This window comes from Anneissia japonica, unplaced genomic scaffold (assembly GCF_011630105.1).
Source record: "Anneissia japonica isolate Jap-2015-1 unplaced genomic scaffold, ASM1163010v1 scaffold287965_len1858130_cov191, whole genome shotgun sequence".
Lineage (NCBI taxonomy): Eukaryota > Metazoa > Echinodermata > Crinoidea > Comatulida > Comatulidae > Anneissia > Anneissia japonica.
Genome location: NW_022748342.1, coordinates 602,559 through 626,650, shown reverse-complemented (window position 1 = coordinate 626,650; position 24,092 = coordinate 602,559). Strand labels below are relative to the sequence as shown.

General features: G+C 33.1%; 1 protein-coding gene across 1 annotated transcript; it reads right to left on the bottom strand.

Annotated features, from left to right (window-relative positions):
- Positions 1-866: 866 nt before the first annotated feature.
- On the bottom strand, positions 867-23,052 carry LOC117120847 (RNA-binding protein 8A-like). The gene is made up of 6 exons (XM_033265936.1): positions 22,880-23,052; positions 22,275-22,334; positions 21,419-21,493; positions 20,207-20,343; positions 9,304-9,440; positions 867-1,003 (listed from the first exon to the last, which is right to left on the bottom strand). Exons 1-6 carry the CDS (start codon positions 22,956-22,958, stop codon positions 982-984), a joined length of 510 nt encoding a protein of 169 aa, XP_033121827.1. The 5' UTR covers positions 22,959-23,052; the 3' UTR covers positions 867-981.
- Positions 23,053-24,092: the final 1,040 nt, after the last annotated feature.

Genomic DNA, 24,092 nt, shown 5'->3' with positions numbered 1-24,092 from the left:
ATATATAGTCATGATGTGCCTATATATGGTCATGAAGTGATGTCATCATGACCATATTTAGGCATGTCATATTTTTTGTCAAATAAAATGTAATAGTCTTGATAGGGCTTTATACATGTATCTTGGAATATGATTGACAGCTCAACCCATGTAATAAAAAAAAATCATAAAAATATGAGAGATATTATCAATGTTTCAAACACAAAATGTGTGACGTTACCATCCATTGTATAGGATATTAACAAATTTAATTGAATTCAAAAGAAATCTGTCTCCTTCCTGTCAAAATTCTGTAACAAATATGTGATTTACCCATATATAGGTATGATGATGTCATAGCACAACCATATATGGACAAATCACCAGTATGTCACATAAGGGCATGAGAGAATACACAAAAACAGGATATAAATAAAATGCCTGTTCTTTCATCGTCACTAAACTAGAGACCCATCGAAGCATCTCAATGATTGAAAAGAAAAGAAAATTCTTAACTCAAGTTTACTGTATATACTAGAAATGAAGAGCTTAAAAAATACACAAATATAGGATATAAATACAATGATTTCATTGTCACTAATCTAGATAGACGTATTTTAGAATCTCTCAGTATGGATTGAAAGTGTACCTCTAAAAACTAAAAATGTTCTTGAAATCAAGAATGAAAGAGAGAAAAAAAAACAAAATTCAACAGAATATGGAGAAAGCATTGGAGGTTGTTTCATTTTGAATCAGCATTTAAATTTGAAAACAAAATATCATTAAAAAATATTGATGGCCTAAAAATGTTTTTTTTTACAAATAATAACTAACAGAAAAATTATAATTGGTGAAAATCCCAGTATACACACATACTGTTATAGAAATAGGGGTTCCAAGATTGAAAACAGCGTTGATTAGCTGCAGAAGACTAATGTTCAACTGGTGCACAATGATCAATCAAACTCGCTTTACAAAAAATTGAGATGAAGACAACTATCACTATCGCCTCTTGTTACTTCGTCTGCAAAAATAAGTAATCAAAAACATTATTAAAATAATTTATTAGGCATATTATTGTTGTTATTAATTAAAAGTTACAGATACTGAAGTAAGTGGTTATTTTTATTAAGTATAGTTTCGTGTCATGAAATTCTTGCACCTAGGGCTGAAACTTACTGTAGCATGAAACATTTCATAGCCAGTCAATAATGCAAGCTGGGGTATCTAAGCAATGACCAGTGTTGAGAATGGTCAATGTGTGCTTCAAATTTTTCAACACAAGGTGGAGAACCAGAATGGGAATTGCTGCACTGCCAAACCTCAAAAACAAATGTGAATGATGTATTCATTGAGAAGGTTCAAAGAAGAGCAGCTTGATGGGTCACAAGAGGTTTAGAAGAACATCTAGTGTTAACCAGATGTTAACATCTCTGGAATGGTCTACTCTTGAACTTAAAAGAAAACATCAACGTCTACAGTTGTTCTACAAGCTCCACAGAGGTTTGGGCGATATCAATTCCTATATACTTCCCCTTCCCAAAGATCACCACCCAGAAGAGCCACCTGGAAATCTCACAGCTGCCGGTATGCAGAAACCCACCATCGTACAAACTAACACAGGTCATTACTCCTTCCTGGAACTGTTGGAGAATGGAACCGATTACCTGAGCATGTTGTCTGTGCAAATACCATGGGAGACTTTGAATCTGGTCTCAATTCATTAATGTCAAATAATTACTATAATGATAATATATATATATATATATATACTGTCTCTTATACACAAGACTTAGAACTTAATTAAAACAAAAAGTCAATGAGGATGAACGTTGCTTTGGAGGGGAGCTGTGGAATCGTGCATAAAGTGTTCACCTTCCAATAAAAAATGAAAGAAAAAAAATGTTAGGAAGAAGATATTTCTTGTCCATTGATCCCTTCTCAATCACTCCTATCTTCATAAAGCAATTGCTCAATATGTAGGCACAATCATTATTAATTTACCCAATACAGTCTAAATATGTATTGCAGCAATTAACCAAATTATGTACCAATATTGTTGTAAATAATATAGACTGAATTGTAAGGTAGCTATTGTAAGGTAACTTTGGCAGATAGTGGTCCTTAATGGTATACAGAAACACATGAAAAATAGTTTCTCTAAGAATCAATATATATTTGATTCCTCAAAACTTCTTTTGAGAACCTATGATATAGTATACAATTATTGTCAATACTGTAGACACTGGAAATTTACTTTCCTTTGATAAATATACACGATTTAATCAAAAGCAAGAGTTCAGCTTTAGTACACCTAGTTACTTTAAATAAAGAGCAAATTTGCTAAAAATGTAATGCAATTATGTTTAGAAATATAACCACCTAAATAAATGTTGTTACAAGCCTAAAAACATATTTATAAACTTTAAAATATAAACATTCATTTTTAGATTGCTTGAATGTATTTAATGACGACACAATTAAGGTCGAAATATTGAATCCCGACACGATGGTATGCATTTCGATACTTGGAGTATGTATTATATTGTTGAATTGTTTGAATTTTGAATTCAAAATTACAAAAGAGGTAACATTTTCCCTCAAAAATTGCTTACTTAGTATATTTAAATTATTATCTTTCAATTGTAAATTAAAATGAGAAAATATTTTTCTCATCAATTAACATTCATAAATAAAAAAAGTGATCTTAAATCAACAAAGTTTAAAAAAACATAGCACTTTAGACAGGGAGTGTTTAAGTGAAGATCCTATTGCTGAATGTTGAGTGGTAGTACTTGTCAATATTGATTCAGTATAAACAGACAAATGATCATTTACTTGCAAACTTCATCACATAAGCACGTCATATTTTGTCCCATGCTGTTAAGTGGTCCGGCACGGTTGGAACCTACAAATCAAGGTCTCACCGCATTTTCAGTCAGTTAACCTACATAATTTGATTTCAACCTACAGTGACCACTTCAACACTCACCCGCCATACACTCACTAATATTTTTTCATCATTGCAATATTGTTGATTTACCAAATGATTCAATTTCTTTCATTAAAGACCACACTATGTGATGTCATTATTTTCATAAGAAATTAAAGTACAAAGTACTTTCCTATGTAAACGAGCTCGAAGCATAGTTTATATAGGAAAATCGTCTGTGTGTATTTTACTGACAAAAGCCGTAGGCCCTGACAGCTAAAATGAAGGTAAGATTGGACACATAGGCCTAGCTAGGGCACTGGAAACTGAGCAATGCATTACTGGGATGCATGAAAAGGGTATACAGTGCATCAGAATTCTTTCACTTTCTTTCACTAATATTTACTTACTTAATATATTAATATTTATTTTTAGAACAGATCATTTATATGGTTCTACCACCAGTAAAGTTATAATTTGTGACACAGTACTATGAATTTTAATTTCCAGGTAGATTACGAGTGGGGGTGGCTACGGATAACTGTCCAGTGCTTCGTTATGTCAAAGTTTATTTGCATCATATTTTGGATAATTCAGTTTGGTCACAGATACAGCCTGATACTGTACATGTTGAACAACACTTGAATGCTGTATGGTGAATGGCTTGGATTTGATATGCACCTTTTCACCTATCTCTGTGGTGTGCTAGTTAGGGCATCACAAATCATCATTCTCAATTACATGGCTAATTCTGTACCATAACAGATATTTCATTTTATAAAAACACAAATACTGTATGAGAACTTACATCAAATCTGAAAGCTGTATGAATAGGGTAGTCCAATTCACAAGTGTATGTGATTGACATTAACGCAGTAAGACATGATGAATGAAAATTTTATGATTCACTCTTTTGTTGTAATACTGTAGGCCGCCTGTACATGAACAGACTGCTTTTAACAAACAGCTTTAATAATGCACTAAGAAGAAAAAACCTATTCAATGACCCAAATCATTATTAATAATAATAATATTAGAACATAACACTTTTAGATCAGTGGCACTCAAAAATCATTTGGTTCATTCATAATGAACCAAAATAAACAAATTAAGATTCTAAAAACTACATGTACATAAAATAACAAAATCAAAAGAGAGAATTTAAGCCACACTTGGACATTAAATTTAATAATTTACAGTTTATTAAGTGAATTATAATGTTGTTTTAGTTGTTTATTACATTCTATAGAAAAAAACCTAATTATATAATATTTTGAATATTATTCATTATTTCTGTTGGGTGACAACCAGGGGCGGATTTAGGGGGGGGGCCGGCCCGGCCCCGGCCCCCCCTTTTGGGAGGTAAAAAAAGGGGAAAAAAGGAAGAAAAAGAGAGAAAAAGAAAAAAATGATAGCCCAGAATGCCTCAAATGTTATGTTCGGGCGTCTAGAACACAAAAATTTCGCGGGGGCATGCCCCAGACCCCCTACGCCAGTGTTGTCTCAATTGGCCCAACTTTCGACCCCCGCTTCCGGCCCCCCCTTTTGGACATTTCTGGATCCGCCCCTGACAACAGTAGTAAGAGCAGCAGATGTCCAATGTCTAATGATTCAGTCAGGGCTACTGTAATCAAGGAGTCTATGTTATCAATTCATTAGAAACTTAAGCTCTCTAACAGTCAGCAAAAATGTCTGTTAGATAAATATGTCTGCTGGGATGTACTACAAATTTCATGAATGGGTGCCACAATAATAAAAAAAAAAACACGTAATTCCAATAAAGAGTCCACAGATGCATCAAAGCAAAAAACCTTGTTACTTTAACCTAAATAAAACAATAATTGCACTACAAATGAAATTTGTCAATATAGGTCTCACCCTAATTAAAGACCCCTCTAATTAAAGAACCTTCCAATTAAAAACCACCTCCAATTAAAGACCACTTATCTGTGGTCCAAAATAACAAATGCTTTGTATCTTTATTGTTTTAATTAGAGACCATAGCTGCTAAATACCATGGAAATCCCAGTCCCAAAAATGATCTTTTATTGGAGAGAGACCTGCATTTATAATAATCACCAAAAGTAAGTTAACATTTCATCACAATATAAGAGAATACAGTAAATAAATATTGTAAATAAAATAAACAAAAATGATTAACTAAAATGAAATAATAAATATTTTTTTTAGCAATTTTATTAATACAGGTCTCCATCTAATTAAAGACCACTTTTTGGACTGGGGATTCCAAAAAGTCTCTAATTAGAACACCTTTAATATATAAGACATTGTAAATTTGGGACCACGGATAAGTAATTACACTTCCCCTCCCAGATTCAATATTTAAAATCTGTATTTTCTTAAAAAATCATATATCATATCAAACAGTTTGCTTTCCTTGATTTATATACAAACTTACATTAAGAGTGGGTTGTTTGACAAAGATCTACAGGCTAAAAACTAGGTACAGTTCCATGGGGTTCAAGCTAAGTCATAGTTAAAATACTAGAATCTAATAATCATCTTGTTTAAACAAAATGCAATTAAGATAAGAAAGACGTTTAGATTTTCACAGGGATGTGAGGATTGTTTGGGTTATTGTCCCTTGCATATCAGCAAACACCTTGACTTTTGATAACTACTTCAATTAATCAACTTTCAATTTTTAAAGTAACATTGAAATTAATGATTTGTGAGCTGTTTTAATTTTTTCATTATCTTTGCCTATCAATCAACCTCATGATTTCTTAATCTTTAAAGGGAAAATAGTAGAAAATATTGAAGATCTTGCATAAGCACATTTAGGGCTGGAAAAAGTGAGCAACCGCATTGCATAATTAAATTTGATATTTTTGCTTGCCCCAAACCACTAAATATACTACTGTTTCTCTATAATAGTGTAAAGATAATATTTGGTCCTGGAGACATTGATCAAGATAATTTTCATTTCTTCCAGACCTGAGCACATTTATCCACCTCAGAATTACAGAAGATACATATATTTAAATATTGACTCTGGGAGGGGGAAATAATGTTACACCACCTTTTCCCCCAGTTTTTTAAATACAGGTCTCCTCTTAAATTAAGACCCCTTCAATTATTATTAAAAACCACCTCCAATTAAAAACCACTTTTTGGACTGGGGTTTCCACGCAGCAGATTTGGTCTATAATTCCCAATAAAGATAAAAGACATAAAAGACATTTGTTAATTTGGGACTACAGATAAGTGGTCTTAAATTGGAGGTTTTTTTTTTTTTTCTCTTTTCTGGGATCGTCCCACTTTTATTTCATCATAATGTCTTAAACTACGTAGATATATTACACATAACATATACAGTAGTCTACATTTTAACAGTTATTATATATATTAAGTAAATAATAGTATGAAATATATATCTGTTATGAAATTACTTAAATTGGAGGTTAATGGATTAACTGGATTATCAAATTGAAGCATGGACAACAGAATTTCTTAACCAGTCACAGTGCATCAAAGTAAATCTCAACAGTCGTACTACAAAGAATGTCAAACTGCTGAGGATATGGAAGATGATGGATGGAAAAAATTCCAGTACAGAAATTATACAAATTCCATAATGGTTATCAAAAAACTGTGGACAATTAATACATTATTTTCACATTAAATTGAGAGAGGGCAGAAAAATGAAGAACATTCTGTGGCCAAGAGACATCAATCTGTCTGAAATTAGATGACAAAACAAATTAAATAAATAAATGGAAATGCCTCATACTAGAGTATTCTCATTTATGGATCATTTCATGTAATCTTTTAACAGAATTGCTCTAATTGAAATGTAACTTTTATTGTTTTTTCCAATGCTACTTTGCTCACTAATATAAAATTAGGGGTAGCGTACTCCAAGATATGTCCCTACTGTGTATAAAATATAAAATTCTAAAGTACAACTGGTCTTCAGTTTTGGTTCAATACCGATATAGAGGGCGCTATATACATTTATTGTTGTGGCATATAGATCACTGTTGATATGTACAGTATACATTAAGGTATAACTTTAGTAATATAAAATATTTATTACAAATTTCAATAATGAAATTTTAAAACCATTGATCAATAATGTTTAAAGAATGAATCAAATGAGACAAGAATATAAATTCAAATTTTTTTCTGTCGTAAATTGTGCATTTAAACAAAGAGTATATTATTGACATGATATATAGTAGTCATTCTACACTTAATTTTAATATTTCATGGCATTAGAACCAATATCAGTTATTATAAAAATTGTTGTCAACAGTGGTTATAATAATTTTTTGGAATGACAGCATTTTCAATTCTGTAAGAATTTTAATATTGCTGTTGAAAAAATGTTAACATTGGTTTTAGTTTTCAAATTAATTATGATTGTATTATTTTGGTATAATTTAGTGAATATTTAATATTATTTATAGATTTTACAAGTGTACTGTTTGTATTAAGCCCATCATAAGAAACAATACATTTATATTCATATAAATCTAGGTCTACTTTGGGGTATCCAAAGACTACTGGTATAGCAGCTTCCTGTTATAAATGATTTAAGCAAGTGCAGATGGCACAGTAGTAGTGGTAGAAATATATAACCACAGTACACCTGCCACTACTAACTTTAATCCAATTGTAAAGATCATTGCACCATTAGTTCACAGCCAAGTCAATAAAAATTATTTACTAGTTCATTTTATTTCATTCTCATCCAATAGCAATTTAACAATTACAATGATTGACACATTTATTATCAAAATTGGTGTTTTGGGTATTGGGCCTCATAATGAGGCTTAGTAGGGGGTTGTGATTGGCTGTTAGAGATTAAACTATTATTAATCAACAACTATGGTGAAGGATAACAAGGATGATGATGATTTTAAAGTCGATGATGACAAATAATATTTAGACTGCACTGTTGAATGATTTTAAAGCAATCAGTGTTCTCCCGAAGCTGTTTTACCCGTCAATTTTACCAGTAAAAATAACTGACCAACCAGTAAAAATTGTGTGTTCGTAGACTAAAAAAAGCACTTATTAGGCCTAGGTAGCCTAGACTGGCCTTCTTTACAAACAAACTTCATTCCAGTTCAGGCCTAGCTATGATTATGTATTATTGTTTTTTAAAGCCATTGAACTCCACATAAATGTGGCAATACCTCACGTTGCGCATGCTTAGTTGGCTTTATATGGCTTTATATGGATGAATTTACCAGTAAAAATTTTTCAATTGCTCAGTGACATAAAAACCAACACCAACAATAAAATAATATCAATCTTAAATAGTGCATGCCAGGGCCACTATATGTACTAAGTCAATTATCACTTGTCAACGAACGACGATTGGGCAAGTGTATGTCGTAGTGCTAGGTGTGAAAACACTAGTCTACAATTCAAATGCGGTGTGCGATACACAACTGTACAAGTCGTTTTCACTTTTTGCACACAAACCGAAAAAAGACAAAGCAAACCGTGCACTAATGAAAAATTAGTGCACGGTTGGGGATAGGAATAATAACATTTTCATTATTACTCTGGTTGTGGGATCAAACACCTACTTACGCACCTACTCCGTCATATTCATTGGCTCCCTTTGAAACAGCATATTGATTTCAAAATTGTATTGTCTGAATTCAAATTCATTCATTACTCATCTCTCAAATACATTTCTCAACTTATAAAATCTCGCGCATCAACATGGATTTGACTACTCTTGATTGTCCACCCTGCAGGTTAAAGTCCTGTGGGGAGCGGTTGTTCATGGTTGCTGCACTTAAATTATAGAATTCTTTACCTTTATCTATTGGTGAGTCGCCATCTGTATCTTTGTTCAAATATCAATTAAAAACTCACATGTTTTGTTCATTTTGATTCCCTTTTCCCTTTTCCCTTTTTTTTTTTATCTAGTTACATAACTTAGGATAGGAGGCGCCCGAGTCCTGGGATGGCACATTTTGATAGACGTTGAATCATCGACGAGGGCGTAACCCACACATTGCAGTTTGGGTGCTGGCTTGGAGTCCTTCTTTTCTTGTTTTCCAATTACTACACCCGTAATTTTTAACACATAGAGACGTTCCTACTTGTGCAGTATACATAACCTTTTCTTTAGGAAATATTGCAGCTAATAATGAGTGGGCACTCATCTAACCCTACTAGGTATCCACTTATATTCCTAGGTGGAGAGGCACAACATGAATAAAAGGCCAAATGGAACTTGAACCACTGTCATTTTGAATTAAAGGCCAACGGCTCTACCACTGCTCCAGCTTCCAGCTGCTCACTATGTTTCCAATCCTCAAGACATAAACAGAATTATTCAACTCCCTTCGCTCCCAGCACACATTTATGAAATGGTTGATGAAATAAAGAGTTGAATATCTTACCCCCGTTTTCCTGATTGTGCTCCGCGAACAAATGCCCAGTCTACGCTGATTTCTTGGCCTAATATTTCTGTGCCATTCAGCTCATCCATGGCCTTCTGTGCCTCCTTGAATGTCTCATACTCAACAAGTGCATAGCCCTTGAATAAACAACACAACATTCAAATTAGTGAATTATATTAATTAATGAAGTATTCTATTTATCAGTAAAGTTTGTTTTTAAGATGCACAGTCAAAACAAAACAAAATGTACAAAAACATTTCCTGTAAACATTTGTAAATTGTGTTAAATATCAAAGTATGTGTTTTGTACAAATATTTGTAACTATTTGATTCATTGAAAAACAGAGGAAATGAACTGTCTAAGTGCAGATATTCACATTTGTATCTAATTTAATTCATTTATTTGGTTGATTCATACACATATAGGGTATTACTATTAAAATACTTGCATAAGGCCCAATTAAAGAAATTATTGGTTTATCACCCTCGTGCAATACATTTTTGGAAAAAAAATTCTTAAAAAAAAAAAAAAAAAAAATTTTCAAAAATTATTTTTGTTCATTTTTCTTTTTAAATAGTTAGCAGATATTGCTTGTATTATCTCAATCATGTTTTACTTTGAATATCAATGAAAGAGCAAACAACCTCAGGGTGATATTTGGCTTTAGCAAAAAAAAAAAAAAAAAGCCTCCCTCTCTCATCACTTTTCCAACCTAGTGTGGGTGAAAAACTACACCCTCCTACATAGGGTGAAAACTACATTTTTTATAGGGCCTAACCATAAGAAATTGCAAATCTACAATACATTAACATTTGCAATTGAATTACTGTAGTAAAATTAGTTGACAAATAAAAACCATAGATAAGATAAGAAAAAACCTATTGTCATCACCACAAACAAGGTGAACATGAAATTTGGTTTCCTTGATGCTTAACTACAGTAGTGAGTATGAAATAAATAAAAAACACAAGGATTAGTTGCACTTAAAAAAAATATACATGAACTGTTACAAAAATATACTATCTGAAAAGTTGAGTTGTAAACATGAGTTGAATTATGAACAAAAGATTTCCTGCATCATGTTGCCTTGCATCTTAAACATAATCATTGTTTAATGCGTGTGAAATATCTTCCATAATTTGTTAACTTGGCTAATCACATCATGTTTATATATCCCGTCAATAACATTTCTACTTATTATTTCACTTGTAATTTTCATTATTTATTCAAGTGTGGCAATCCTTTCACTGTGGCAATCCTTTCACAACTTTACAAACTACTTTACATAAAATCTTATTACGAGGCTTAGAGTATGAAGTTGGGTTTGGTTGTAAGAAAAAAAAAAATCCTGACACGATTTGAACCCAGGGTCCTGGAATTATAGGCAAGCATATTAACCAACCAGTTACAGCTGCATCATAATCAGTGAACTATTTTATACATGCAGGAGTATTGTATCAATCAATCAATTACATTAATGTATGTTACATATGTTGGTTAAATTATGAATTTAGCAAACATAAATTTGCAGAATAGTCGGTGGTGTTAACTGTATCTCTAGGCCCTTTAAAAAACACCCTTGAAATCCCGGGCGACCCTGGATGCACTTTTAATGCAATCGTCCTCATGCGTCAAATCATATATTGACATGACATATCCAACCCCGATGTGCTACAAATAAATCTAAATTTTCCCAATGTCGCTTGCGTGAATTATGCTTTCAGTAATTGTACGAGTCTTAAGTCCGCGAATGGTTGACACCTGTGACCTTACGCACAGGTGTCAAACAACTCATTCCTCGTTGGCCCGCAATGTTATTTTTCACCAGCGTCATGCACTTCCTTCAGGGGGTTCCTGTGATAGCCTTGAAACCTATAAAACCACCTGAATATGGAAAAAGAACACAATATCCATGAATAAAAAATATAAATAAACACGTCCATCACTGCATTCCAAGCGTTTCCCAAAAGAATGTCCTCCTAATTGGAAAATTATAGAAACTTGGACATGATTGTCCCATTTCAAAGCAGAAAAATTTATATTTTGGAAATATGATCATCAATCTCCTTGTAAAATATCTGGAGCAGAGGTCTAGATTCAGAATTCGGTCCCTTGTCTCAATCAATAGTTTTTTTCCATTTGATGAATAGTAGTTTACCGTTAAATAAATGATCGCAGCTTCTTGCTCATTAGTTTATTGTTATTCTATGCATGGACTAGTCCATATTGTACACTGAATGCCTTTATCTGCAGCTAATTTCATGCAGTTTCTTTCATGTATTTGATGCAATTTCTTGCTCATTAGAACATTTTTTGCTTATGTATTGTAGTTTTTTTGCTCATTTGATATAGTTTCTTGCTCATTTAATGTAGGTCATTGCTTTTGCATTCAAAGTTTTTTTGTTTGATGTATTTTAAGTCATTTGGTTTTTTTTTTGCTCAATTAATGCAGTTTCTTGGTAATTAACAGTAATGTTGATTCATGCTTTCTTGCTCATACTATGATATAGTTTCTTCCCCATTTGATGTAGTAATCTTGCTAATTTAATGTAGTTTCTTGTTCATTAAATGCAGTTTCTTGCTCATTCAGTGCAGATTCTTCCAAATTTTGGTACTTACGACATTGTCAGCCTATTTGCTTGGCTAGCACAATACATTTCCAATGCTACCCAAATTTCGTTCGTTCAGCCATAGAGCAGACAGACAGTTTCTTGCTCATTCAAATGCAGTTTTTTCCTCATTAAATGTAGTTTCTTGCTCAGTTCATTGTTTAATATTGATTCAATGTAACTTCTAGACAAAGCTGAATGTCCAACAGTAGAGTTTTCAATTTTTTGGTATTCATTCTTCACTTACTTCGCTAGCACTGCAGTCAATATAGACATACCTCGCTGTTTCATTGAAATCACATAACTAATTGTACAACTGTTCACATGGTTATATCAAGCACAGGTCATTACATTACCCACTACCGCAACATCACACTTATGTCTTATGTGATTAGGCTGAATGTATATTTAGCAATCGAGCTGAGCCCTGAATAACCCTACTTTTAAAACACCTGCTAACCCGTAACTGTAAAAGTTTGAATATTACACAGTAGCAGTGTCTATGTCACGATTGGCAGCTGCCTCATCACCACCCACAACTTTATAAATTTGCTAGGCTTCATTTTACATTTTTTAGAATATGCTTTTTTCTTTAACATTTCAGGTAAAATATGGAACTAGCCTCAAACTATCAATGAAAATATTGATTTTCTCAATGCCAAAAAAAATAAATTAAATAAAATAGAAGTCTGAAATATTGTTCTCGCCCATTTAAAGCATATTGTCCATTATTTATTTATTGTAATGCATTACATTCCATAAGGAAAGATCAATTTAGAAATACTTAAGAATGATTTAATTACTTGTATTATGAACATGATGTACAGAAGATATTCTACAATAATAATTATGAAGATAAAATGTTCTTGGGGGGAAAGGGATTCACTTTTTCTAATAGTAACAGTTACTGTAGGAGCTTTGACAGGTTTTGTAAATTCTACCTTACACAATCATGGCAAAAACGAAAGGAATTGAAGACCTTACAATTGCAAATTTTATGTTTCTTGGACTTGTTTTTCATTTTGCAATTTATTCTGTGATTTTTATAGTTTTTTTTTTACTTGTGTATCTTGGTATGAGTGTGTGTCACTGATATACAGTAGGTCACAATTATTGTTTCAATAAATTATAATTATTACAAAAATGATAATGTTCATATTCTTTTAATCCTTTTAAATTACTGTAGCTGGTAATCAATGTAATGCCATTTGTAGCAAAGTCTTTAAAATTAGGGGTTAATCATCATCATCATTATGATATCATCAGCATCACCAATATTATCATCATAATCATTATCATAAACATTATCATGAATGTGTTTTCAATCATCAAATTCTGGTGAATGGGGTTAAGAGATTAAATCACAGAATTATAAACTGGCCTCATTTTGATATTCAGGGTTTAACAGTTCTTGGATTTTACTGCTGTAAACATGTACAAATTTACAAATCACAAACATGCAAATAAAATTGAATTAAGGAGTTGAATCAAGAAACACACATGGTAATTGATATTCAATTTACATTATCAGAAAGCAGAAATGCATACAAGCGGCCATATAATAAATATTCCATTTCTAAAAGTTTGCCCGTCAATGTTTCAAAGGGAATACAATAACTTAAGGGACTCAAAGAACTTTCTACAATTTTAATTTGATTTATTCCAATTTGAGGGAGTCGCCAAACTTCTAAAGGCAACATTAAGCACAAATATTGACAATGACCTCAATTCTAGCACAGATGAAAAAAAAACTAAAACATTTGTAGATTTACGACAAATGTAGAAATGCGAGCTGGAATGTCATATTGAACAGCAAGCTACGCTAATTGAAGACAGACTGTGGCCCTGGAGAGGCATGATTTCCACATTTGTAGAGTCCAACCAAATGACTGCCACCATGTACAATTATAGGTAACAGATTTGTCATTGGTAATGAATAAATTCATTTGTCAAATTACAAAAGGGTAAGTAAGAATAACACAATTCCAGTCTAATGAAGAACATTAGAGGTATGTCTAGCTTTAAACGGTTGCCATTTGGAGGACGGAGATTCAACCGTCAAGTGCCGAGAAGCATGCGTTTCTCAAGTAACATCGCAAACAATTACATTCCTAATAAACACAAGTGACACGAAAGTCAGCTGGCAGAAGGAACGATAACAAGGGAATAAAAGTATTCTCATTTGTAATTGCATGGCGCTTACGATTCAAACAGCGTGACATGGCAGAAAAGTGAGTGGCGGGCGCAAATCTCCTAGCAGTAAGGCTCCTAAAAAGTAAATTCCTTATTTGGCAATTGTTTGTTTTGATAAAAAACAAATACAGAAAATGATTAGACATGATGTACTCGTCAGACCCGACGGATTAACTAGGGCAGAGTCTGGTTTCAGACAACATTGACGAGCATACTGAATGTTGGAGACTTTCTACTTTTGGCCTACTAGTTCCACGGGACTTTAAATCAGTTTTATCACCAAAGCGAACACTGCCCTCATGATCCCACACAAGAAGATGATGATTGCTCAGTGGGTCAAATACGGACAATAATAAAAGTATTATGTATTTTTTTTGTTCCATGAAGTAATTTCTTGGATGATAACAAAATCGGTAAATAAATATTTCTTGAAACTCAGGCACTTTTAAAAAGTAGTTCAGCTACAATTACCACCAATAACCTAGACCTATATTTTACAACTGTACTGTATACTTTTTATGAATTTTATAATTACCCACACTACATTATATCTTAAAAAGTTATTATAAATACTTAGTTTCAATTTATTTCCAATGTGTTCTCATAATTTCATAATCATTTTTTTAATTCATAATGTTATACTTTTTAAAATTGTACAGGTATACTGTAGTACCAAAAATATAACATCTGCTGTCCCTGACTGCCAAGGGTTTTTTTTTTTTTGACAAGTCTTTAGTACCGTATAAAAAGCACATCTTTTCACTTATGCATGGGGATGGGGGGGTCTTTGAATATAAGCCGAACTTTTACATATGCTAGTAGGGTCACCCTCTTTAATTATTATTAAAATGTTAAAAATATTATCATTATTAGTAGCATTTTTTTTTGTATAGCATTTACAGTATATTACTGTACTAATTACTCTACTACTTACTGTAGTAAACCCCCTTCAACAAGCCTACAGTACTTGTAGACTGTAGGACTAGCTAGCTATTTTGAAGACAGCCAACCTAACGCTTTCATTTTGTGGTCTCAGGGTAACAAAAGCCCACATGCACCCTAAACCCAATTGTGTCACTAAGGTGCCTACTATTAAGAAGTTTTTGGTTGATATTTTCATTTTTGGCATTTCTAATTATGTTTTTGTTATTTCCTTTTGGTTTTTGTTTTCATAGGCAGCACCAAGGGGAGGAGGGGCCAGCCGGCCCAGGCCTCCCCCCCCCCCCCCCCCCCCCGCAAAACATTTTTCAGAATTAAAAAAAAATTGAGAACAAAAGAAAATTATATTCAAATTTAAGTGTAAGAATGCCATTTCCGGCCATCTAGAGGTGTCATAATCAAAATTTTTCTTACCTCAGCCCCACCCCCAACCATGGTGGGGCTGAGGTAGTATCATCCCTCCATCTGTGAAAGTCCCTCTTTGGGCCCCTCTATTTCAAATTCCTGGATCCTCCACTGGTTTTATATTATGCAAGTTAGTAGAGACCAATTAAAAATTTACTTGGTTAACTACTAAAAATGTGCCTCTCTGTTTATTTGCATTTTTTTTTTATAGACAAATAAGTTTAATCAAACAAAATGTTCTTTGGTAAAATGAAAATAGTACATATTATTATAAGTATTATTATGCCTATTCAAGATTTGCTATTAAACAATGGAGCTAAACAGATCACTTGTATACAGTACTGTATGTCATTCTTGAATGAGTAAATGTGCCAAACATTTCATGTATAATATACTAGAGAGTATGGTAGATATGTTACTTAAACTGTTAGTAAGTCCAAATTAAAAAAATAATACTAGTTTCCCATCCCCTTGTGCATTTTTCTCTGCCTCACCAAATTTCTTTTTTTTTTCTTTCCTTTATTTTACAAAATGTACAAAAATTTGGCTAACTCACATCAGTAAAATTCCTCTCTCAATCATATGTAGATGGGGATGCATATGGTATGAATCATGTCCAGTGCTTCTTTATTTGCTTTCAATGTGTCTACTTGATAATAGTGAGAAAGTAGTACTCTAGCTGTTTCCCATCGACCATCTTGGATTTGCCATTTTGGAGAAAAATAAAACCAGTACCCTCATTCCACTTTTTTCAAAATATTAGGACGAGAAAGTACTTTCTTTTTTACTCAGCCTAATGCAATGTCAGTCTCATCTGCAGCTTGTTGTAGATATTACGATCACTACAACAATTGAACATTTGTGTTGTACTTATGTAGGGCAAGATATCCACAGACCAGTGTGGCTCATCTGGCTTTGATTCTCAATGAGAAGCTACAGGTCTCCAGGGAGCCTACATAGTTATCCTAATTAGCCTTTGCTTGGATTATCTAAAACAAGTGTTACCTGGCCTCAACAAGTAATCAACATATGCCAAGTTGAATGCTCCGACCTCATTTCACAGGGAAATCATACATTCAGCATTGTATGATGTTGTTAACTTTCTGGTACATGGGGTGACATAGGTGACACAAATATTGTTACATCCCTATGTGTACTCAGTAGTTTTCAATGGTGGAGAGAGAAAGGAGAAACAGATAATGATAAAGAAGTAATAATGCATAACAGAAATGATATGACACATTCAGAATTTTAACATTAAATAGTTTAAATGTGTTTTTACAGCTAAGAAACATGAACGTTGGTTACATCCCTAAGTAACAGTGACATACTCTGTTTTTTTTCAATGGTGGAATAAGAAAAGACTGATAAGAAATAACCAATTGCAACAGAATAGGCTCGGGATTTATTAATCTCAGCTTAGCAAATGTCTTAAGTCAAAAAAGTTAAAATGTCCCTAAGCAAATATGTTAAGCTGATTTATCAAACCATCTTAGCAAAATCTTATCTTAAAAATCGTCTTACAGTAGATGGAGCATGCATACGATTGACTTTTTAATTTTAAGCAATTTTTAAGCTAAGCAATATTGATAAATCTGACTTAAGCAAGAAAATAGACTTAAGACGAACTTAAGCTGATTTCTAGTTTGATAAATCCGGCCCCTGGTATTTAGACACCTTCTGAATGTTAAAACTACAGTGTACATGCCTGTACAGTTTAAATATTTTTTGTCGACATATTTATAAACGAATGCCTTTTTCCATTCTGTTATTATTTTCTTTCCAAAAATTTGGGATACCTACACTACTGTACCAACAGAAGCCACTGATCTTTGTCTTTTTGGTTGCCAGAAGCTTTTCCCCTTATTTAATGTTATTATGTTGATAAGTGTATTTAAATATTAATTTTGCCCTTCACCAGAAGGAGAGTTTACATTAAACGATAGTTATCTTTTTTTCGCTTTCCTATGATGATAAGCCAGATTTGTGTTAATTTAATTTGAATTACTTACTTTAAGCAAACTTTCAATTGAAAATTAGAACAAAAATGTGGAGAATTCTACAGCAGGAGTAAAAAAATTCAATCTGAGAATGGGAAATAATTTCGAAGTAGGGATTTGCCAACAGTAGGGGTGGGGATTTCATGGCAGGAATGTAAAATTCCCTCTGAGGATGGGAAATAATTCCCAAGTGGAAATTTGCTAAAAGCAGGGATGGGGAATTCAATAGCAGGAATGTACAATTCCCTCTAAAGATCGGAAATAATTCCCAAATGGGAATTTGCAAAAAGTTGGGGTGAGGAATTCCATAGCAGGAGTGTAAATTTCCCTCAGAGGATGGGAAATAATTCTGAAATAGTGGGGTATTTCCTGACAGGGTATAGGAATATCCTACCAAGGATGGGAAATTTCCTCTAAACTAAGGTTGGAAATATCATGACAGTATTCAGATAGCATAAAAAGAAACTCAGCTAGAAATCAGGTAGAAAGACCATGATGAAGGACTAATGTCCTTAATCAGTCCAAAACCATGTATATTTCAAACAAATTATTTTCTAATACACAATGTGATTTTTAAAATATTTTGTAGTATAACCAATGAGGACTTCGTACTGTAAATTATGGGTGATATTTGTTATGCATCAAACAAAAAACACAAGCAAATTAATTAAAACTTGACATTGAATTAAATTTTCTATGACTGCTGAGAGTCAAACAGAAAATATAGTTCAACCAAGATATAATAGAAATATTATAGAGCACTGAATATACTGACATACAGTACAGCATCATGAACAAAAACACAAACTTTATTATGCTATACATCAACAGAGGGCAGCAAATACATTGCTTCTCTGATTGACTCATTGTTTTGGTTTACTTGCACTCATTTAGAATATGGTGGCCCTTAGAATACATTCAGTGGGACTAAGCTGTCCAACAGGGGTCTGAGGAAGACAGATAGGGTCTAGGGGAAAGCTGTTTGAAAACATTTTAGAATGTCTATTGCTAACGACAGAATTTGACAAAATTACAGTGTTGCTGTTATATATAATTATATAATATTATTGTAATTAATACTGGAGCAGTAACTGGACATAAGAGGGCAGCAAACATAAACAGAATAGCCTCTCAGAATTCATAGCATGGATTTTAACATTCAAATCTGAATTGGATGAAGCCATGTCATGCATCATCAATGCATCATTTATGTTTAAACAAAACCATTTAGAAAAGTATAAATTTAAAAAAAGTATAAATTAAAAAATATTGAATTTTCCATACAAGAAACAAAATATTTCCAATGACTCGCATAACTATAATTATTATAATTTATTCAAAAATTATAAGTCTCATGCTATGATCTATCTTGAAGAGTGCATCTGGACGAAGATTGTTCTTTACTTTCGAAAATCCTAGGCAATACATTAGTAAAGTTTTTTGTAAGAAAACAAGTTGCACTGTATTCCTAAACAGTATATAATAAATATTTGAGAAAATAGGTCTAATGTAGGACACTTGAAGGTACCAAACATATCTACAGTAGGTCTAACACTATTGGCTGAAGTAATACTAAAGAAATAAGATTCATGTACATAAAAGTTTATTTACAATAAACACTGAAAACACACACAAAAAAATTAAATGTCTTAAAATTGAAAAAAAAAAATTGCATACCAAGATGCGATTCAAACCGACAACCTTTGGTTCCCTACTACACAGCGTTAACCGACCGTGCCATCCATGCGACTTGTCCAATTATTGGTAATGGCAATAATGTACAGTCCTTGCTGAAACCCCTGTTTTGTAGGTGTACAGTATAGTGTACATTATGGGGTAGACTAGGGTTAAACTTAAAAAAGGGTCATGAACATTTGTTGGAAATCATCTCTAGTTTACCGCCGTGTACAAAATTTCCTGCACGTCCGTTCATAGCTGGTGACGCTGGACGCTTTTAAAGTTCTGGTAACAACAACAAGAACAGCAAAGAGGTTCTGGGGTCCGATTTGCAGTGAAGTATACTAGGTTAGCAGTCTAATGGTATTAGTGTGTACTACTATACTCAAGATTTTTCTGAAGGATATTTACATTGTATTGCTGCACTGATGAAATTCATATTTAACAATACAATAAATGCAGTAAATTCCTTGCTTGGTAAGGTCAATGTATCATACTGACAAAATTACTTATGATTTGTGCTTAAAAATATAAGTAACTTAAAAAACTAATACAATAGACACATCCCGCAAGGTTTGTTTACAGCCGGTCACTTGACATATAACGGGTTATAATTATGGAGAACTTACAGCGCGATCAATGTGAAAGTATAGGAAAAGGTAACGTGATGTTTGTGAAATCAACCACCCACTGTTAACATGAGAAATAAATGGCAAGGAAAGGCACTACGATTGTTCAAAATAGAGTTTTTTTTTACTATTGTAGTATTTTTTTAAATTACTATTTAACCAAATGAAATTATTTGATCATCTACAAAGAAATTATGGACAAGAATATGTCCGATTATTGAGACACGAATTCCAAACAAAATTTTTCAACATCAAATATGTGCTTTACAGCAGAAACACGAAGAAGTCGCACATTTTCGTTTTACTGAGAGTCACACAGCTACGGCACTGGCGCTGTCTGTTTACCATTCATACCAACTATGCATCACTTGACAACCTAGCAGAATGTGTCTTTTGTTACTGAAACTTGTACAAATATTATACTGCACTATAATAATAACAGTTACTTACTTTCAGGTAACCTGTTCTTCTGTCAAGATTCACATGCAAGTTTTTTATCTCACCAAAATCAGCAAATTTATCATGTACATCTTCTTCCGTTGCCTCTTCATGCACACCAGTAACAAAGAGGATCCAACCTTCGACAGCTGTGAAGATAAGAAATTCTTCCTAATTATATAAATTTAAAGCATTTAACCGTCTCATTACTACACGGTTTACATTCAACAATAAAATAAAATTTTTATTTTCCCCTCCATCTGGAAGTTTTTGGCAAAACCATTTATTTTTAATTTTTTTTCGCCCTCCTCTGACGATATTTAAACAAATAAGTTCATGAAATAAGGTATAAAAGTCTCGCCTTAAGCCCCATTTACACTAGACACGATTAAGACACGACTGCATATCATCGCGTACTTTGTATTCTTCAACACTGCACGCATCTGTATCTTGTCGTAATCATGTCTAGTGTAAATGGGGCTTTACTTTACTAATAATGCTATAGTGTATTTTATTCTGTAGCATATTGATAGCATTATGCAGGCCTGGAAAAAACTGTGTGAGACTCCGATCATGAAAATTGTCTTGATAGAATGCCTCCAGCACCAACTGTTGTCTGTATACTAGAGCCCAACAGTTTATTACTGTATTTGGATTTTACCCCCTCCCCCCCCAAAATGCCTCCAGAACATGCATGTTGTCCCCGAGCACTGCTTTTTCCAGCTCTAACATATGAGAGCATAAGATGATTTATGTATTAATTTAATGAACGAAAACATAGAAGAAAAATGTCAGTGGCTTTTTTTGTAATTAAGCTACAAGTGTACCTGATCTCTACCAATGAATGAAATGAAATAAAGGATTGTTTTTTCGAAAAAGAAAAAAAAATATTCTGTAGTTTCACTGATAAAGGCCAAAACAGTTGAAAGAGTTCTTAACCTCTGTTTCTGTGATTTAGAGACTCCACTATAACAATCCTGAATGCTTTACCTACCACACTTAAAAGTGTATAATAGGCATGCAGCTAAAACAATTTTATCTGCGTCTTTTAACATGCAAGGTGAAAATTTCTACAAGTAAAACATTTTTATTGAGATTAACTAACTAAATTATATACAAATTTTAAGCAATAGAATTCTATTATTACCACAAGCTGTGGTTAAAAATTAAAGAATAATGACTAAGTGAATGTAAATGAAAAATACAAGATATTTAGATCCGTACATCTTTGGGGTCCACTTTCACTGGTGTCAACTTCCATTCCTTCAAAATCATCTGCTGCAGTTCGAACACCTGATTCTTTAAAAGACAAAACAAACGTAAACCATAGACGGATTTAGAAAAGTCTGTAGTGCTATTTATTATATTGGCATGAGCCAATAATCACAGAATACATTAATATCAACTGAAGATCATGAAAGGGGATATGGAAGGGGATAGCCTGCTAACATTAACAAGCTAGCATCAGCTAATAAGTTTCTAATCCTACTGTACACAAGGCTTAACAATTGATAGTCTCATGATTACTAGGCTTATATTTTGCCAGATTACTTTTGACATTCAGTTACAATTATAAATTCTTTAATGTTATATTTTACTTTGATTACAGTACTTGACATCTCCTCAGTATAGTAACAGATCCAAGGGTGGTGAAAGGAGCACACCTAACAATATTAAGGAAGGGAACATCTCAAAAACCTCCCATGTTGGACTGCATATAACTTGATTTGCACAACTATGATTTAGACTCACAAAATTTATTTAAAAAAAAAACAAACAAACAATTGCAATGCAGGTCTTAGGTCTTTTCTATATATCACAATGATATATTAATAATAATTACTGCTCAATGAATTGTTGTGTTGTGCACTATTCACAGTACCATTGTTTCACATAGACATACCTTCAGCATCCTCTGACAAAGTTAAGAAATATAGCCAGCTAATATATTAGGCTGTGGCAGAACTATATACAGGGTGTAAAAAAAGGGGAAGTAAATTGTTTATATTCAATTTAAACATTCATCATTTTGAACTAAGAAAATATCTAAATTAAAATAAAATAGGCCTAGTTAACTTACCTCCACCAAATCCTCTCCCTTTCCTCTTCTTTACATTCTTCTTTAACTTCTGAATATTTTCTTTAGAAAAGACAGAACGGTAGGTTTTGATCATTTCATTCAATAAATAAATACAGATCATATATCTGAACATTAGGCAAGCCAAGATGGGAAAAAACTAGCCTAAACGAAGCAATTTCTTTGATGCCAGAAAAGAGTCATTAATAAATGGAATTCCTTGCTAGAGTGGGATGGTACTAGGCCTAGTGCGAGTGTAAATATATAATATGTAGGTCTAGGCCCTATAATATATATATATATGTTCCCATAATATCTAGCTGGTTAGATTCGTTAGATCGACCCCAAAAAATGAAGGCGAGTCTCATCTGAGCCTAGTCCCCTAAGTCTATTTATATTATAGTCTATGGCTATGATGGATTTCCAAGCCTACATGTACCTCCTTAGCTCGGCCTAGCCTAGGTAGGCCTACCTAACCTACCTAGGCCTAGGCCTAGGCTAGTTTTTATCTAGGCTACGCCGCCTACTCTACACCCACTACACTAGTCCTATACATTCATCGATAGATTCTAATTAAAATTAAATAAAGTGCTGTAAAATCAACTTACGATCTGAAGTCTCATCAACTTTAAATTCCTCGTCCTCATCACCTTCGTGGATATCTAGTACATCTACTTGATTGTCCATTATTACAGGATTTTTTAGCTCAAAATATTCGTTAGCCTACAATTAGTTTCGTGTGTGGACGCCGCCGCACGCATGTTGATCAAGTTGATACACAACAAACAATAGCGTCCAATAATGTCGTCGCTGGTGGCGACATCACACAGACACACAGACAATTTGTCAATTTTCAATCAATGATCCCCTTTTGATACAGTGGCACTCATATAAAATGTATGTTGCATCCAATATAAAAAAATATAGAAAAAGCTCTCGACACTGCAGTGAGAGAGAGAGAAAGAGGAGGGGGGGGGGGGGTTAGAGAGAGAGAAAGCTGTTGTATATGTATGTGACGTTCTGCTGAGCATCAAACTTGAAATAAAATAAAATAAATAAAAAATATTATATTACTGTAGGTGATATTTCATTAAAATGAGAACAAGCGACAGCCTTACATAACATGCCACAGCTCAAAGACTTTTCTTCACCCATTGATTAATTTTTCCGTAACCAGTAACAATAATCCTAGGTTCCTTTAGGATTTGATTCAATTCGCGCACTCAAGAGACGTGTCCTTTCGGAAAATCAGTTAGGGCCTACATAATCCGTATCCGTCATTTCCTGAATGGTTTATAAAAACGAAACTTCGATTAACATGGCTTTGACAATTTTTGGAGTGACCTTTATTCTCCACATCCTAATGGTTAGCCTATATATGTTAGTGGTATTCATATAGTTTTATTTAATTATTATATTGATTTTGTATTATAATATTAATATGCATTCCGCTAAATAATTTGGTATTGTGCCGTGACTAATTAGTCCTACCGGGACTCTAAAAACCAACGGTGGTCTCGATTATCATTTCTGAATATGTCCAAGTACGAAAGGATATAAAATCACCTTTTTACTCTTTTTGGAGTGTAAGATATAAAGTTAGGCCTTATAAAGAATTGTCACCTCTATAAACTGAACAAACACCATTAGGGTAGGCCTACAATCTCGCCTTGATTGATCGCCCCCAGATAGTTACCGGACAGACTTCTGTTCAAATAGCTATGGTTCAATTCCCATTTATTTAAAATACGATGCTTCACAGTTGTTTACTCCCTTTAAATAGTAGATTGCATGTTAGCAATCGTTTCACTGAAGATGGCG